Raw genomic sequence first — 17,793 nt, 5'->3', positions numbered from 1 at the left:
GAACCGAACGGGGAGGAGCAGGAGCCTGGGCAGGGGAGATGGCCACGATCAATCAATTCCTTCTCTGTTCGACCTCGCGGTGGAGACCGCCAGTAAGCGGCTGCAAGTGTGGACCTGGCTCTTGGGAGCAAGCGCTGGTCAAGCTGCTCCCAAAGAACGCGCAACGCTGCGATGGGAGATGAAACCGTGCTTTTTCTGGAGCCGGGTTTAAAACTCGCTTCCAATGACACAGTGAGTGAAGTCCGAGGGCGCGCTAGCGCAGCGCTGGGTCCGGCGTTCTGAAATGCCGGGTCGCTAGGCCGAGGGACGTCTCCCGGAGCCGCGTCCGTTGGGAGGACCCAGGTGTCCCGCGTGGGCAGTTCACCCGCGCGGGCCCGGCCGAGCGCGGCAGCAGCGGCGTTATCTCGGACCTCCCGCTTCTCCTCCGGCCCCGCGGCAGCGGAGCGCCGCGCCGTCAGCTCCCTCCCGCCGCTCGGGAAGGACCTCACCGGCCCGCGCCGCGCGGCTCGGCTCCGCCAATCAGCGCGCTCCTTCCGCGGCCGGCCGGCGCTCCAGTGACGCGCGCGCCAGTCTGCGCCCGCGGCGCTTTGGCGACGGCCCCTCCCGCGCCCGCCCGGCCCGTTAGCTGCGCGCCGCGCCTCTTGTGCGACGGCCCCTGGGCGGCGGCGCGTGCGGGCGCGGCCTTGGCGCGCCCCCTGGCGGCCCGGCGGGGATCTGCGGGCGCGGCGCTGACCCGGAGGCGGCGGCGGCGGTGCCCGGATGGAGGCACGTCATTGTCCCCCGCCGGGCGGCTGGGCTGTGTGCGGCGGCGGTGGCGGCGGCGGCGGCGGCCGAGGGGGATGGAGCGAGCGCCGAGCCGGGTCAGGTAAGCTCCCGCCTCCTTCCCGCCCGCCGCTGGCTGGCGTGGGGCCCGCGCAGCGCCCCGCTCGCTTCGGCCGCAGCTGGCCCGGCGGCCTCTCAGCCGGCGCGGCCCGCCGGGGGCTGGCGCGGCCCCTCGCCCGCCGCCCCCTCCGCAGCGGCGGGCCGCCCGGGACCCCGCCGCGCCGGTGGCAGCGCCGCCCCCGCCGGCCGGGCCAGGCCGCTGGGGAGGGGGCGGCGGCCGCGGCGGCGGCGGGGCGCCGGGCGAGCGGGGCTGCGCGGGGAGGCCGGACCCCCCTGGTTGCCATGGACACTGCCCTCCCGCCCCCACCGGGCCCAGCCCGCCCCCTCGGCCCGTGGGTCGGGCCCGGCGGGCGGCTCCGGGGCGGCCAGGCCGGCACGGGGCGGCCAGGGGTGGGCGTGTGCCGGCCGCCGACCGCGGAGCCCGGCGTCCCCGGGCCGCCCGCCGCCCCCCGCGTGGCTGCCACCTCCCGCCCCGGAGCGCCGCTCGGAGCCCGGGGCTCGCCTCCCCGACCCCCCAGAGAGACAAACTTTGCCACCCGGATGCCCGCCGGCCCGCCCGCGGGGCCGGTCCTCCCGCGCGGGGCCGTCCACCCGGCTCCTCCGCGGAGTGTCCGAGTTCCCCACGCCGGCCGCCGGGCGGAGCGGGCACCCTCGGGGGGAGAGAAGGGGCGGGCCGGGTGGCCCGGCGGCGCGTCCCCCAGCGCTCCGCTGCCCTGGTCCTGTTCTTTATTTTCGGGGCAGGAGGAGCCAACTTACCTGGCGGGGGTTAGGGGGAGAGGGAGATGAGTTTCAGATGTAAGAGGTGAAGGTTTGACGGGACAGAAGTTTTACAGTCTAGGACTTTAACCTCGCTATAATGAATGCAATTGAGATTACTTTTGTTGAATAGCTCTTTTATATTCAGGGAAGCCTTAGGGCTTACTTGTTTGTAGGAGCACACGTTGGTTATTTAAAGTAAATACGCTCAAATAACAGTAAAACTGCTTGAAAAACTAGTTAACGCCTCTTTTCCGAGGTAGCAGCAGTATTTTGGGTTCTTAGCCGTTTTAGTGGAGTCTCAAGTTTTAGTTGTACGTTTTAAACGTAATTCTACTCTTTTGACTTTATTATTCATTCAAAGTGCTTAGGTGATATGAATAATCGTTTTCACTTGTTTGTTTTTATTTAGGGTCAGTTTCACTTTCTTTTCTGTATCATTGAATTAACTCTACAGAGCTTGGTTGGTAAAAGTTTAAAGGTAATTGATTTGTTTACGTGAAAATAATTAAAATCCACGGTGGGTCTTTTTAAACCTCCGGAGTGTGGTCTCTTAAAATGGAAATGCATCATGAATGTGGATTACGTTGTCTATTAAGAAGCGGGGTGTTAACAGTTTCTTTTTCTGTGTATTGATATTATTACCGCAATGTATGTGGAACGCCACAATGTTTAAATAGTTTTAAAACAAGAAAGAAGCATGCATTCTAGCGTTTGGCCACCCCAAGGGAGAGATACCATGAAAGGACAGAATTATAAGATTTTCACGTAAAACACTGAACAAGTATACTTAAAGGACGCACATGTGAAGTCGATTAGTCTCATTCCTTCGCCTTGATTCTTTTAAAAAATTGCTTTTAAAGTGTAGTTGATTTACAGTGTTGTGCCAGTTCATCCATCCTTGATTCTTGCGCTCAGTTTTTGCAAACATGCTTTTGTAACTTTTTGTATATCCATCATCAGAAGATAATGAGAGACATTTAAACTTTTCATTGAAGTAGTTACTTAAAAAGTCCTGCGGTTCCTAACAGTCATGTTTAGTGACTTTACTGAGAGTCAAGAATTTGTAACCGTCTGAATCCTGAGCCCCACACAACGTTGTTAGGCTTCCAGAGAGGTTTTCTCCCTAGCAGAAGGCATTTAGTTTAATACCTGATGGTTTCGGGGGGAAGAGTTCATTGGCTGAATACATAGGAAGAAGAATGGATGGTTTTGGTTTTTCCACATTATCGTACTTGATAGATTGTTATTGATGACTGTGTTGTATGTTTTTCTAATTTTTTTTTTGAAGTTTCAGAGTTGGGTCCCCCCCCCAACACTGGAGCAAGTAAAATGGTTGTATTTGGTCATTTGTTAATGATTGCTCTGAAGAGATGTTTGTCCCAGAAAATCAAGGTTTTTGCTATTTAACATTATTATAAAGAAGGCTAGATTAATCTTTCCTTCTTACTGTTTTGGCTTTGTTCTTCCTTTTCCTCCTCCTCTCCCTCTTCCTCTCTTGTTTTCTTACTCTTGTCTCCACCCTGTTTCATAATTTCTTTTGACTGTTAGCTGAGGAAAGTGTAAACTTTATTTGGATAATATGGCTTAAGCTTTCTTCCTGAGTAAAAGTTTTGATTACTTAGATTGACCTAAATTTCTACTTAAGATTCTGAAAAATTTTGTTGTGCTTTTGTGGAAGTGGGGGGGGGGATCATCTTGCATTAATTTAAAATCACCACCACATTGAAGCTGTTAAGAAACCCTTACTGTGAGTAGACAGTACATCCTAATATTTATTGAGGTGGCCGATACATGGGTATTTATTTTACCGTATTGACTATTTTTTAAAAAACAAATTTGAAAGGCTATTCCTACTTCTTCATTTTTAACGATTAAATGAGATACTTATATAAAACAGCCCAAACTGATGCCAAAAGCAGGCACTAGTTCCTTCCTGTCTTGAGAATTCATTCATTTGTTCCACAAGTGCATGCACGGCTTTCCTCGTGCCGTGTCAGGGCATGTAAACAAGAACGTGGTGGAGAGAAGTGGGCCGACCAGCTGTGGAGTAAGTGCCCAAGTGCCGCCGTAGAAATGAGCCCCGGCTGCCTGGCCTGCCCTGGGTGCTTACAGGAGCGGGGGGCTAAGCCAGTCTGGGGGAGGGGGTTGTCAGGGAAAGCGTGTGTCCCAGAGGAATTGAGTTCTGTCCGGAGAAGTGGAGCGTGAACTGGCTGGAGGTGGAAGAGACTTAGGTGAAAAAGAACAGCATGTGCGGAGCCCGGCAAGAGCAGGCAAGAAAGGAACGTGCCTGGAGAGGCTCCTGGGGCCGACTTCGAGGTCCAGGTTCAGGATGTTGTGCTGGGGCCTCGGGCACACCCGAAAGGTTATCTGCAGAGGAGTGGTGTACTAGATTTGGTTGTTGCTGGGCTATTTCGGAGACATTCTTAAAATGCCGTGTGGAGGAGGTTGGTCGGACCAGAAGGAACCCTAGCTGGGAATGTTGGACTTGCTGCCTGTTACTAGTTGCTGGTTGATTTGAGTTATAGTTGCTCCATTTCATAGACCGTGTGATTTTGTCCAATCTCTCATGGGTCATTATGAAAATTAAGTTAATGTCTGTTCAGTGACTAAAACACTGCCCAGCCCGTAGAAAATGCTCAATTAGTGGTAGCCCTAAGATTTGAATAGGGTTTAGAGAGAAAATTATAATTAAGAACTTTTAAAACATATTTGTGTTCAAGTTTGATGTCACCCATGCCTTATGGGCTTCATTTTAAAAAGTCTTATATTCCAAATCTCTTCAGCAAAATGTGTATTTCGAAGGTGAGAGCCCCATATATTAAACAAAAGTAGTGTATTTCAAAAAGTGTCATTTTGGACTTTAAGTGAAAAATTAAAGCTAGATTTTCTTTTCATGTAGTTGATACTTCTCCCTGAGGAGTTATATATGAATTGAAAATTGAGCCAAATGTATTAGTGCATTTCACATTTTAGGTTTAAGCAATAGAGAGAAAAATATGGGTATTTTGTAAATGTATAGAATTGGAAATTGAGGTACCTGACTATTAACTGAAAGATCAGATTTTTAGAGGGCATGAAATAGGATGATTAAGATACGTCCTTGAAGAGTTTGTAATTAAAAATTGTTGGCATATTCAGATTGGCACGGCGGTAAATATCCCAAGGAAGTTACTGAAAAATGCTGTTGCTTTTATGTTGAGGTGATTTGTTGGAAAATTACCCCAGCCACTTTTAGTTATTTTCCAAGATCCAATGGCAGAATAAGTGCCTTGCCCTTTCTCACCTTATGAAACGAATGTGTGCTTTTCATCTTTTACAGAGTTGAACAATGACCATAGTTGACAAAGCTTCTGAATCTTCAGACCCATCAACCTGTCAGAATCAGCCTGGCAGCTCTGAGGCAGTCTCACCTGGAGACATGGATGCAGGTTCTGCCAGCTGGGGTGCTGTGTCTTCGTTAAATGATGTTTCAAATCACACGCTTTCTTTAGGACCAGTACCTGGTGCTGTAGTTTATTCAAGTTCAACTGTTCCTGAAAAATCAAAGCCATCACCACAAAAGGATCAAGGTACTACTTTTTAAAAGACAGAATCACTAAGAAACTCCCGTGTAACTGCTGTCAGTGGTTGAGAGTTTCAGAGAGGGGCTTATTGTGCAAGATACGTTGCCACCTCAGTGGCCAGCAGAGTTCCATTGTTTGAACGGCTTCATTTTCCTCTGCTGATGATGCAGGATTAACATATGTATCACAATAGGGTAAGATTTCTTTGTAGTTACTATGAATTTACTTGTAGTTTCTTTCTTTGTTCTTTCTTTTTTTTTTGGCCGAGGTGTACAGTAGCTTGATGTGGGGTCTCAATTCCCAGACCAGTGATTGGATCCGGGCTGCAGCGGTGAAAGCGCCGGATCCTAACCACTGGACCACCTATGAGAACTCTCCCATAGCTGTAGTTTCTTTAATTCCTAATTTTTTGAAGGATAAACTTTATATTGGTGAGAATTGAGATGGGCAAGCATTTCATTAATTGATCAATTAACTATAGTTGCCCAAGTAAATGACTACCTTTTAAAAACTTGAAGGATATTTTAAGAAATGGTTGCCTTTGGACACATGGGCTCTACCCAACTTTGTTTTTTGTTTGTGTGTTCTTTTGCCAGTTAAAATCATTTGTAGTAATAAAGCTCTTTGAAAGAGAGCAGATTACATAAATGTTACATTTGTTAAAACAATATAAATGTGATTACATTTGTTAAAACTCCTCCAGGTCAGTAAGGCATTGATACTTTAGTTGGTACTCATAAGACTTTTGAATTTGGAAGCTTGTAAGTCATAAGAAAAGAGTTTGGTTCCTACTCAGAACATGGTATGCCTTAAAATAATTTGGCCCTTATGTTGTCTGGAGTCCTCTTAGTAAGTGTGACATTATGCTGTGGGGGTGGGTGGTATGATTTGTTGAAGGTGTTTTGGGTGGGGGGAAGTATATTTCACAAATAAACTCCAATTTAACTGAATGTTATACAAAGAGATTTAAAGACCTTTATAAGCAAGACTTTGCCACAGGATATCTTCTCACAGACTCTGCCACCCGCCTCCTGCCCCCTTGCTGCGGCTCCTGTCTCCTTTGACATTTAGCTTGCATCACCCCACCGGCCCTTTTTTAGGCCCTTGGTGTACACTCTTAAGATTCCTTTCTTTGGAGTTCCTGTTGTGGCACAGTGGAAACACACCTGTCTAGGAACCATGAGGTTGCGGGTTCGATCCCTGGCGTCGCTCAGTGGGTTAAGGATCCAGTGTTGCTGTGGCTGTGGTGTAGACTGGCAGCTGTAGCTCTGATTAGACCCCTTAGCCTGGGAACCTCCATATGTCAAGGGTGGGGCAAAATTGAAAAAGAAAAAAAAAAAAAAAGGTTCCTTTCTTTTCCTAAGTTTGCTCTCCATTCTTCACCAAGCTGAAGGCTGCCTTTTTTGCATGCTAAAACACTAATATCTCTGTTAAAATTGAGAACCTTCTTTTGGGCATTTCAATCTTTTTTTTTTTTTTTTTGTCTTTTTAGGGCCGCCCACATGGCATATGGAGGTTCCCAGGCTAGGGGGTCTAATCAGAGCTACAGCTGCCGGCCTGCACCACAGCCACAGCAATGCCAGATACTATAGAATTGGAGCTATAGCTACTGACCTGCACCACAGCCACAGCAACGAGGGACCTGCGCCGTGCCTGCTACCTACACCACAGCTCACAGCAACACCAGATCTTTAACCCACTGAGTAAGGCCAAGGTTCGAACTTGCGTCCTCATGGGGCATCTCAATCTTTGATAACACCAAGGAACTTGCAAACTTTTGGGGAAAAAAAAAAAAAGTCTTGCTATGAATGATTGTCACCTTTTCTAAATAAGTTGTTTTTAAGCCTCACCTGAATTTTATTAGCATAATTGTGGTTGGCATTCTGTTTATAAGTCTTAAAAATAGGTAAAAACATTCTTAGTCCATGTGCAGTGTACCTGTGAGTGTGTGTAGTGGTGCCCACCAGTCTGTTTCTTTACTGGTGAAACTGGGATGACATGACTACCAGCCCTCAGAACGGAGCTTATCTGCCAGCTGGTAAGAACTCAGTGCATGAGGCGAAGGTGAGGATGCCCGTGCTGGCAGGGGTACAGAATAGGACCGTCCATAACGTGAGTTCCAGAGAATGGATTTTGCTGCACTTTCTATTGATTATGGCGTAGTTTATTTATTTTAAAAAAAATTATCTATTTTTTAAGGACCGCACGTGAAGCATATGAAAGTTCCCAGACGAGGAGTCGAATCGAGTCTACAGCTGCCAGCCCACACCACAGCCATGCCAGAGCCAAGGCACGTCTTTGACCTACCCTGCAGCTTGTGACAGTGCCGGATCCTTAACCCACTGAGCGAGGCCAAGGATCGAACCCACATCCTCATACATACTAGTCAGGTTCCTAACCTGACTGAGCCACAGCTGGAACTCCCTAAAACTTTAAATGGGAAATTTTAAGTAGATATAAAAGAGAGGATAATTCTAATTATAAAAAAGTCTCATGTACAGCTTCGATGTGTATCAACTCATGGCCATCTGTACTCACTCGTCTCCCCACTCCCCATCATTTTAAAGCAAATATCGGAGTTTATATTTTATCTATAAATATTTTAGGGTGTATGTCTAAATAATTATTTTCTAAAAATTGAAATGTCTTTATATTTAAAATACAGTCAATGTTTAGAGTGCCCTGGTTGTCATATAATTTAACAGTTGGCTGTTGAAATAACCTCCAAACAAGGTCTACACTTTGCATTTGGTGGATTGTTGTCTAAGTTTTTTTTTTTTTTTTTAATCTATTAAGTACTCCCTCCACCCCCCTTTTTGTCCTTGCAGTTTATTTGTCAAGGAAACGAAATCATTTAAAGTCTCCCACATTCTGGGGTCTTTCTTTTAAAATGTCACTTTCCCCTCTGTATTTCTGGTTAGCTGGAGATAAAAATCTCGATCAAATTCAGATTTGATGTGTTGCTATTGATTTAGCTTTCGAAGTGTGCAAAGATTTCTTCTAAAACACGTGTTTATTTTTCTAGTTCTAGGTGATGGCATTGCTCCTCCACAGAAAGTTCTTTTTCCATCTGAGAAGATTTGTCTTAAGTGGCAGCAAACTCATAGAGTAGGAGCTGGGCTCCAGAATCTGGGCAATACCTGTTTTGCCAACGCAGCACTGCAGTGTTTAACGTACACGCCACCTCTCGCCAATTACATGCTATCACACGAACACTCCAAGACATGTAAGTGTTCTGTGTTATGCTGTGTGTGTACTTTCGTTTTTCTCCTCTGAAATGAAAGTGAAGAATTAAGCCAAGAATTTTATCATCACTAACAAGTTGATTTCTTCTTTAGGAAACCGCAAAGGAAGACTCTTAAAGATTTGCATTCAGGTTGCATAAAAAACATTTTGCGCGTAGTTTGACCTGGGAAATTATTTTAAAAGAGGCATATTTTACCAGCATTTGGCCTTTCTGAATCCCCTGCTGGCTCTCTACACTAGCTCAAAAATGTGGCATGTCTACTGCCACCACCTTGGAACAAGCAGAGTTAAGAATCCCACTTCTGGCTTCCATCCTGTGGTGGGAGGCTTGATTCATTTATAGGCTTTAAGTCTTAGTGGAGAAGAGTCTCTTGACACTGCCCTTAACCTCCGGGAAATTCATACGGGACTTTTCCTTTAGCATGTGAGAGCTCAGTTTTCAGCCTAAAGGGCAGGTTTAGGCATTAGTTAAAAACATGTTTATGTCTTTAATGAGGTGAGAGCCAACTGTGGTTGACGAGAGAAATTCAAATTTTAGAACATGTGTTTTTTGAAGTTCTGACCTTCTGCATATATTGTAAATACCCTTAACCCTTTGTAAATGAGATCTCCCTGTTCTTTGATCTACTTTAATATATGTGTGTGTGTTCAGGTGCTAATTCTTTATTATTAGGGTGCAAAAAAAAAGCCCCCTGGTTTCTTTTTGAAAACTACTTAATGGAGAATTTAGACTAGTTCTTTTAAAAAAACTTTTTTCCTGCCACCAAAGAGCAAAACAGTGCTTGTAAAGATTTTGGAAAGTACAGAAAAATTTAAAGAAATCAAAGGAAAATCACCTAGAGTCTCCCCACTTAGAGATACGCATCATGCTGGAGGCTTTTTTTTTTTTTTTTTTTTTTTGCTATTTCTTTGGGCCGCTTTACTGTTCACAGGATATTTATTTATTTTGTCTTTTTGCTATTTCTTGGGCCGCTCCCGCGGCATATGGAGATTCCCAGGCCAGGGGTCGAATCAGAGCTGTCGCCACCGGCCTAGGCCAGAGCCACAGCAACGCGGGATCCGAGCCGCGTCTGCAACCTACACCGCAGGTCACGGCAACGCCAGATCGTTAACCCTCTGAGCAAGGGCAGGGACCGAACCCGCAACCTCATGGTTCCTAGTCGGATTCGTCAACCACTGCGCCACGACGGGAACTCCTGGAGGCTTTAAATCATAGAATGAAGAGTGATTGCCCTCATGTTCTTCTTTTTAAGTCCATAAACCATTCCCCACAGACAGCTTTCCTCTCACTTTTGCACTTAATCAAAGTAGGGTGGGGAGGAAATCCCAGCAGTGGCACCTGCACAGCGGGAGAGAGGGCAGAGACAAAAGCGCAGATGCTCTGCGTGTCCAGGGTTAGGTCTCTGTCGTTTGTGCTATTGGTTGTTTCCTCGTTGTCTCTGATTTCCCAGCTTTATTGCAATATTATTGATAAATGATACATTTAACACATTTAAAATACACAGTTTGATGCCTTGACCTTTGTATGCCCCCGTGAAACCGTCGTCACATTAACACATTCATCACCCAGCGCCCCTTTTAATCAGACCCCTCCAGCTCTTCCTGTCCCTCAGCCCCTCTACCCCAGGCAACCACCATAGAGTAGTCTGTATTTTCTAGACTGTCATGTAAGTGCGATTACACAGTACGCATATATGTTTTTTCTCCTGTACAGCATGGTGACCCAGTTACACATACATGTATACATTTTTTCTAACATTGAGCATTCCACCGTAAGTGACTAGACAGAGTTCCCAGTGCTACACAGCAGGATCCCATTGCTAGTCCATCTCGAAGACTACATTCTGCATCTATTTACCCCAAGCTCCCACTCCCGCTCCCTCCCACTCGCTCCCCTTCCCCCTTGGCAACCGCAAGTCTATTTTCCAAGTCCATGATTTTCTTTTCTATGGAAAGGTTCCTTTGTGCCATACATTAGATTCCGGATATAAGTGATATCATATGGTATTTGTCTTTCTCTTTCTGACTTACTTCACTCAGTGTGAGAGTCTCTAGTTCCATCCGTGGTGCTGCAAATGGCATTATTTTGTTCTTCTTTATGGCTGAGTAGTATTCCATTGTGTATGTATACTACATCTTCCTAATCCAGTCATCCATCAGTGGACATTTGGGTTGATTCCATGGCTTGGCTGTTGTGAGTAGTGCTGCAGTACACAGTATTTATTTTTATATTGCTTGGTTTCTTTCACCCAGCACAGTTGTTTAAACATTATTCCACGATGTTGCATGTATCAATAGTTGATTCTTATTGCTGAGTAGTGTTCCATTGTGTGGAGGGATGTACCACAGTTTACTTGTTTCTCCATTCACCCACTGCTGGGCATTTGGGTCGTTTCCCGTTTTGGGCCATCGCAGATGAAACTGCTGTGAAGTGTCTGTAAGGACATGTTTGCAATTCTCATGGGTAGATATCTAGGAGAGGGATGGCCTGGGCCTATAGTATGTGTGTTTAAGAAGCTTTCAAACTGTCTCCCAAAAGGATTGTCATGTTTTACGTTCTCATTCTCAGTGAATGAAAGTTCCATCCGCTCCATGTCTCCCAGATACTTGGTGTGGTCAGTCTTTCCAATTTTAGCCACCCTAAGAGGTGTGTAGTGTCATGGTGTCCTACTGTGGTTGTAATTTGCATTTCCCTGATTAATAATGATAACCATCTTTCCATGTGGTTATCTGCCACCTGTGTATTTGCTTTGCTCACAAGCCTGCTCATATCTTTTGCCTGATTTAGGGCTGCATTCACAGCATATGGAAGTTCCCAGGCTAGGGGTCGAATTGGAGCAACGCCAGATCCTTAACCCACTGAGCAAGGCCAAGGATGGAACCCATGTCCTTATGGATACTAGTCAGGTTTGTTACTGTTGCACCACCATGGGAACTCCTCTTTTGCCTGACCGAAAATTGGGTAGTTCCCATATCATTGAGTTTTGAGAGTTCTTTTTGTATTCTGGATAGAAGTCCTTCATCAGCTAAATAATTTGCAAGTATTGGTTCCCAGTCTGGAGAAAATAGTCTCTTCATATGGTCTTTCAATAAGCATGTTTTTAGTTTTTTAGTCTTTTGGTCTAATCGGAGCTATAGCTGCTGGCCTACACCACAGCCACAGGAGCGCAGGATCTGAGCCAAGTCTGCGACCTACAGCACAGCTCATGGCAGTGCCAGATCCTTAATCCACTGAGCGAGGCCAGAGATTGAACCCGCAACCTCATGGTTCCTAGTCTGATTTGTTTCTGCTGTGCCACAATGGGAACTCCTACCTCTCCATTTATTTAGAGTCTCTCTAATGCTTCATAGCAGTGATTGCATTGTTTTCAGTATACAGGTATAATGTGCATATTTTTATCTCATTTATCCCTAAGTATTTCACATTTTTGAAAGCTATTATAAATGGTAATTTTTTGTTGTTGTCATCTTTTAAGGGCTGCACTGCATATGGAGATTCTGAGGCTAGGAGTCGAATCAGAGCTACAGCCAGCAGCCTACACCACAGCCACAGCAACACAGGCTCTAAGCTGTGTCTGCATCCTACACCACAGCAATGCCGGATCCTTAACCCACTGAGCAAGGCCAGGGATCAAACCTGAGTCCTCACAGATGCTAGTTGGGTTGGTTAACCGCTGAGTCACGTCAGGAACTCCTAAATGGTAATATTTTTTGAATTTCAATTAGATTGTTTGTTGCTCGACTATAGAAATGCATTTGATTTCTGTATATTGATCTTGTATCCTACAACTTTGTTAAACTCATTGTTACTTCCAGTAGTGTTTTTAAAAGAGATTCCTTAAGATTTTGTATGAAGACAGTCATGTGATTTGTGAATAGGAAAATGCCACCTCTTCATTTTCATTCTGTGTACTCTCTCTTTCTCACTCTCGCTGTAAGGCACTGGCCGGGTCCTCCGTTTCAGCGTTGAGTAGATGTGATGCGAGCAGAGACCCGTGTTGTTCCTTCTCGACCTGAGGGGAAAGCACTTGGTCTTTCGCCTTCAAGATGATGTCAGCTCTAGATGTTTCGCATCTGCCCTTTACCGCAGTCAATAAGCGTTGGCTTGAATGCTAAGCCAAACTTTCATTCCTGAGATGAACCCTGATCGGTCTTGATGTATTTTCTTTTCCATGTATCCTTAGATTTGCTGAAGATGTTTAAATTTTATATTCACAGGGGATATTAGTCTATAAAGGTTTCTCATAATGCCTTTGTCTGGTTTTGACATCGTGGAGTATGTTGAAATATGCTCTTCTCTTTCTTGGAAGAGTTTGTGTAGAATTGGTGTTATTTCTTCCTTAAATGTTTGGTAGATTTCAGCAGTGAAGCTGTCTGGGCTTTTGAATTTTCCTATGGGTGGGTTTGTCTGTTTGTTTTCTTTTAGGGCCACACCTGAGGCATTTGGAAGTTTCGGGCTAGGGGTTGAATCGGAGCTAAAGCTGTGCTCCTACACCACAGCCGGAGCAACCTTGGGATCTGAGCTGCGTCTGCAACCTATACTACAGCTCACAGCAATGCTGGAGCCTTTAACCCACTGAACGAGGCCAGGAATCAAACCCGCATTCTCATGGGTCCTGGTTGAGTTTTTTTTTTTTTTTCCTTGTCTTTTTAGGGCCGCACCCACGGCATATGGAGGCTCCCAGGCTAGGGGTCAAATTGGATCTGTAGCCGCAGGCCTACAGCACAGCTACAGCAGCACAGGATCTGAGCCACATCTGCAACCTACACCACAGCTCACGGCAGTACTGGATCCCTAACCCACTGAGTAAGGACAGGGATCGAACCCAGGTCCTCTTGGATGCTAGTCGGGTTTGTTAACCACTGAGCCATAATGGGAACTCCCTAGTTGGGTTCTTTTTTTTTTTTTTTTTTGTCTTTTTGCTATTTCTTGGGCCGCTCCTGTGGCATATGGAGGTTCCCAGGCTAGGGGTCTAATCGGAGCTGTAGCCACTAGCCTACGCCAGAGCCACAGCAACACGGGATCTGAGCCTCGTCTGCAACCTACACCACAGCTCACGGCCACGCCGGATCCTTAACCCACGGAGCAAGGGCAGGGACTGAACCCGCAACCTCATGGTTCCTAGTCGGATTCGTTAACCACTGCGCCACGACGGGAACTCCTGTATTTTCTTTTTTAAGGAATTTGCCTTAGTTGTTGAAAGCGTTGATGTAAAATTGTGCATAATGTTTTCTTTTTTTTTTTGTTGTTGTGCCCACAGCATGTGGAAGTTCCTGGGCCAGACATCAAACCCCACCACAGCAGCAACCTGAACCACAACAGCGGCAATGCTGGATCCTTAACCTGCTGTGCCACCAGGGAACTCCACTATAATGATTTTCTTTGTTTCATTTCTGATGTTAATTTGTGTCTCTTTTTTCTCTGATCAGTCTGACTAGAGCTTTATTCATCCTACTGATCTTCTCTTGGCTTCCTTACTCTCTTTCCTATTTCACTTATGTTTGTTATTATTTTTATTATTCCTTTCTTGCTTACTTTGGATTTTATGTGCTGTGTTCTAGTTTCTTAAGGTGGAAACTTAAGAAACTTAAGGTGGTCCTTTGATTGGAAATCTTTCTTCTTTTCGAATGAGTGTTTCATGCTATTAATTTCAAGTGCTGTTTTAGTTGCATCCCAAACATTTTGATATGTCATATATTTTTATTCAGTTCACAATGCTTTCTAATTATCCTTGTGATTAGTTAGAGATGTGTAGGTTAGTTGCTAAACGTTTGGGGATTTTTCGGAAATTGTCATGTTACCGATGACTAATTTAATTCCGTTGTGGTCAGGGAAGATATTTGTATTGTGTGAATCCTTTGAAACTTGAGACTTATTTTATCTGCCAGAACGTGGTCTAGCTTGCTGAATAGTCCATGTGTTTATTTTGTTTTATTTTTATTTATTTATTGTCTTTTTATGGCCACACCTGTGGCACACGGAAGTTCCCAGGTCAGGGTCACATCGGAGCTGCACCCAGGGCCTGTGTCACAGCCACGGCAACACCAGGTCCAGGTTGCATCTGCCATGTACATCACAGCTCATGGAAAAGCCAGATCCTTAACCCCTTCACCGAGGCCAGGGATTGAACTTGTGTCCTCATCGGTACTAGCCAGATTCATTTCTGCTGAGCCACAGAGGAAACTCCCCTCCATGTATTCTTTTATTAGTTTGTTTTTTGTCTTTTTAGGGCTACACCTGTGGCATATGGAGGTTCCCAGGCTAGGGTACAGTCGGGAGCTGTCGCTGCTGACCTATACCACAGCCACAGCGATTCAGGATCCAAGCCGTGTCTGCAACCTACACCATAGCCTACAGCAACACTGGATCCCCGACCCCCTGAGCGAGGCAGGGATCAAACCCATATTCTCATGGATACGAGTTGGATTTGTTTCTGCTGCACCATGAGGGGAACTCCCTGTATCTTTTATTTTTTTATTTTTTTGTCTTTTTGCCATTTCTTGGGCCGCTCCCATGGATATGGAGGTTCCCAGGCTAGGGGTCGAATTGGAGTCGTAGCCACTGGCCTATGCCAGAGCCGCAGCAACACGGGATCCGAGCTGCATCTTCGACCTATGCCACAGCTCATGGCAACGCTGGGTCCTTAAGCCACTGAGCAAGGCCAGGGATTGAACCCGAAACCTCATGGTTCCTAGCTGGATTCGTTAACTGCTGTGCCACGATGGGAACTCCCCTTGTATCTTTTATTTCTTTGTTGAGTCTTTCTTTTCTTTTTGCCCTTTTTTTTAGGGCCACACCTGCAGCATATGGAAGTTTCCAGACTAGGGGCCAAATCGGAGCTGTAGCTGCCAGCCTGCACCACAGGTACTCCGGATCCCAACTGTTTCTTTGACCTACAGTGCAGCTCAAGGCAACACCAGATCCTTAACCCACTGAGCAAGGCTGGGGATCGAACCCTAATCTCATGGATGCTAGTCAGGTTCTTAACCTCCTGAGCCACAATGGGAACTCCCTTTTCTATATGTTTTTTTATTGTTGCTAATGTTTTCATAACTAGAGGCCTTCTTATCATAGCTACTTAAATCCTTTATTAGATAATTCTAACGTCTCTATTATCTTAGTGTGGGCATCAATTCATTCATTGTCTTTTTTCACTCAGTTTGAGAAATTCTTGGTTTGTTAGCATGATAAGTGATTTTTGCTTGAACGTTTTTGTGTCATGTTATAAGATATTGGGTCTTACCTGAGGTGTGTTCTACCCGGCTTTTTCTGACAGCATTCTGGCAAAGGGAGTGATACTGGGTGGAGGTAGAGGTCCAGGTTCCTCACTCAGGCTCTGTTGACAGTTAAGGGGGGACTGGAGCTCCATGCTCCCGCTGGGTGGGAGTGGGCGTTCCTGCTCCCCACTGACACTGCGGTGGCTCTTTACCACCGAGTGCTGGCGAAGGTCCCGATTCTGACCCTACTCGGCGGGGAGTTGGAGGCCTGCTTCCTCCCTTCACCTCTTCCTGCCTTTGCGCCCTCCTTCGCTGCCTCTTTCCTTCTTCCTTCCGTCCGTCCTTCCGGTGTTGCTGCACAGTGTTGCGGGGCGTAGATGTCGTGACTGTGCTCTCACAGCTTCTCTCTGTCTCTTTGGATGATACAGTATCGCGTCTACTCCCAGGGTTGTGACGCTGCGTCCTTGCAGCGTGTTTGGTGCACCGCGGTGTGTATCTCCTCGTCTCCTGTCCTAACGGCTCTTCCCGCCTCTCTCTCGCCACGGGTGACCAGTAATTTATCCTCTGTATCTCTGAGTGTGTTCCTTTTTGTTATGTTCACTGGTTTGCTGCATTTTTTTAGATTTCGCATCGGGCAGTGTTTGATTTATTTGACGTAACATAACGTGGGGGGCTGTCTCCTGATGACTGGGTTTGGGGGCCGAAGTCCAGACTTGCCCCATTTGTTGCTCACGGACACTGTGGGACGAGGTGTGGTCCTTTTCACTCGGTGCGGGTGGAAGTTTCCATTCCTGCTGTACCTTGTGCACGCTGCACTAGCGGGTCGGTCGGGATGCTTCGTGACAGCCTGGGAGATGGACCGCGAGGCTCCTCACTGGGCTTTTGCCGCCGTGGGCAGGGGTGGGCGCCTCAGTTTTTGACTCGGGTAAAACAGTGTTCGTCTGCATGTTTTCTGCCTTGCGAGGCTGTCCCTTTCCTGGTCCTCTGGCCCGAGAAAGCAGGCTTTCGTTGCGGCTTTGTTCCCTCCATTTGTTGGTGTCTCCAGGTTGCTCACCTCTTCAGCTCCACGTCTAAAATAGATGTGGCACAAAGAAAACCCAGGAGTTCCCGTCGTGGCGCAGTGGTTAACGAATCCGACTAGGAACCAGGAGGTTGCGGGTTCGATCCCTGCCCTTGCTCAGTGGGTTAACGATCCGGCGTGGCCGTGAGCTGTGGTGTAGGTTGCAGACGCGGCTCGGATCCCGCGTTGCTGTGGCTCTGGCATAGGCCGGTGGCTACAGATCCAATTTGACCCCTAGCCTGGGAACCTCCATATGCCGCAGGAGCGGCCCAAAGAAAGAACAAAGAGACAAAAAAAAAAAAAGAAAAAAGAAAACCCAGGGAACTCACTGCCATGTCGTCCCTTGGCTTCTGAATTTGCTGGCTGTTCTTTGTCTCTCTACCTTTCACAGCTTTCTTGTGTTCGCTTTATATATAATGTCCAGGATTTTTCTGTTGTACGTGTGGGAGGAATAGGGAAGCGTAGCATCTCCGCGATGAAACACACACCAAGCGGAAGAAAGAGCAGACTCCCTCACTGTAAAGTCCCCGGCGTGCTCTCCCTTTGTAGACCGACGCTGCGTCTTACGGTGCTTGTTCTTTGCCTTCGCCTTCAGATTCCAATTACATGGATATTAGGGACAACGCGAAGTAGTCCCAGAGCTCACGGATAGGCTTTCGTTGTTGTTGTTCTGTTGCTGTTTTTTTTTAGGTCTGTTTCTGTGTGTGTTTTTCATTCTAGATAACTTCTGTGGCTAAGTTTTCTAGTCCACTAATCTTTTCGTCTTTTATTTCTAATTTATTATTTATTCTGCCTGGTATGTGTTTCATCTTGGAGATCCTGCTTCTCATTTCTGAAGTAGATTTGACTCTATTTCCATCTTTCTCCTTCGTATGCGCTTGCTCTTTTCTGCCTCCCCGAACATAGGAGAGTGTGTGTGTGTGTGTGTGTGTATATATAAATGTCTTTTTTTTTTTTTTTGGCTACACCTGCAGCATATGGAAGTTCCCGGGCCAGGGATTGAACTCATGCCACAGCAGTGACCTGAGCCATAGCTTTACCGTGCTGGATCCTTAACCTGCTGCA

General features: G+C 46.5%; 1 protein-coding gene across 1 annotated transcript in view; it reads left to right on the top strand.

Annotated features, from left to right (window-relative positions):
- The first annotated feature begins 769 nt into the window (after positions 1 to 769).
- USP42 (ubiquitin specific peptidase 42) overlaps positions 770 to 17,793 on the top strand; it is a 46,389-nt gene continuing 29,365 nt past the window's right edge. Inside the window, 3 exon segments of the mRNA XM_047779505.1 lie at positions 770 to 865; positions 4,961 to 5,210; positions 8,230 to 8,430. Coding sequence (XP_047635461.1) covers positions 4,970 to 5,210; positions 8,230 to 8,430 — 442 coding nt within the window. The 5' untranslated portion in view covers positions 770 to 865; positions 4,961 to 4,969.

The sequence above is a fragment of the Phacochoerus africanus genome, chromosome 5 (assembly GCF_016906955.1).
Source record: "Phacochoerus africanus isolate WHEZ1 chromosome 5, ROS_Pafr_v1, whole genome shotgun sequence".
NCBI classification, from domain to species: domain Eukaryota; kingdom Metazoa; phylum Chordata; class Mammalia; order Artiodactyla; family Suidae; genus Phacochoerus; species Phacochoerus africanus.
This window is presented reverse-complemented; position numbering and strand designations above follow the sequence as displayed.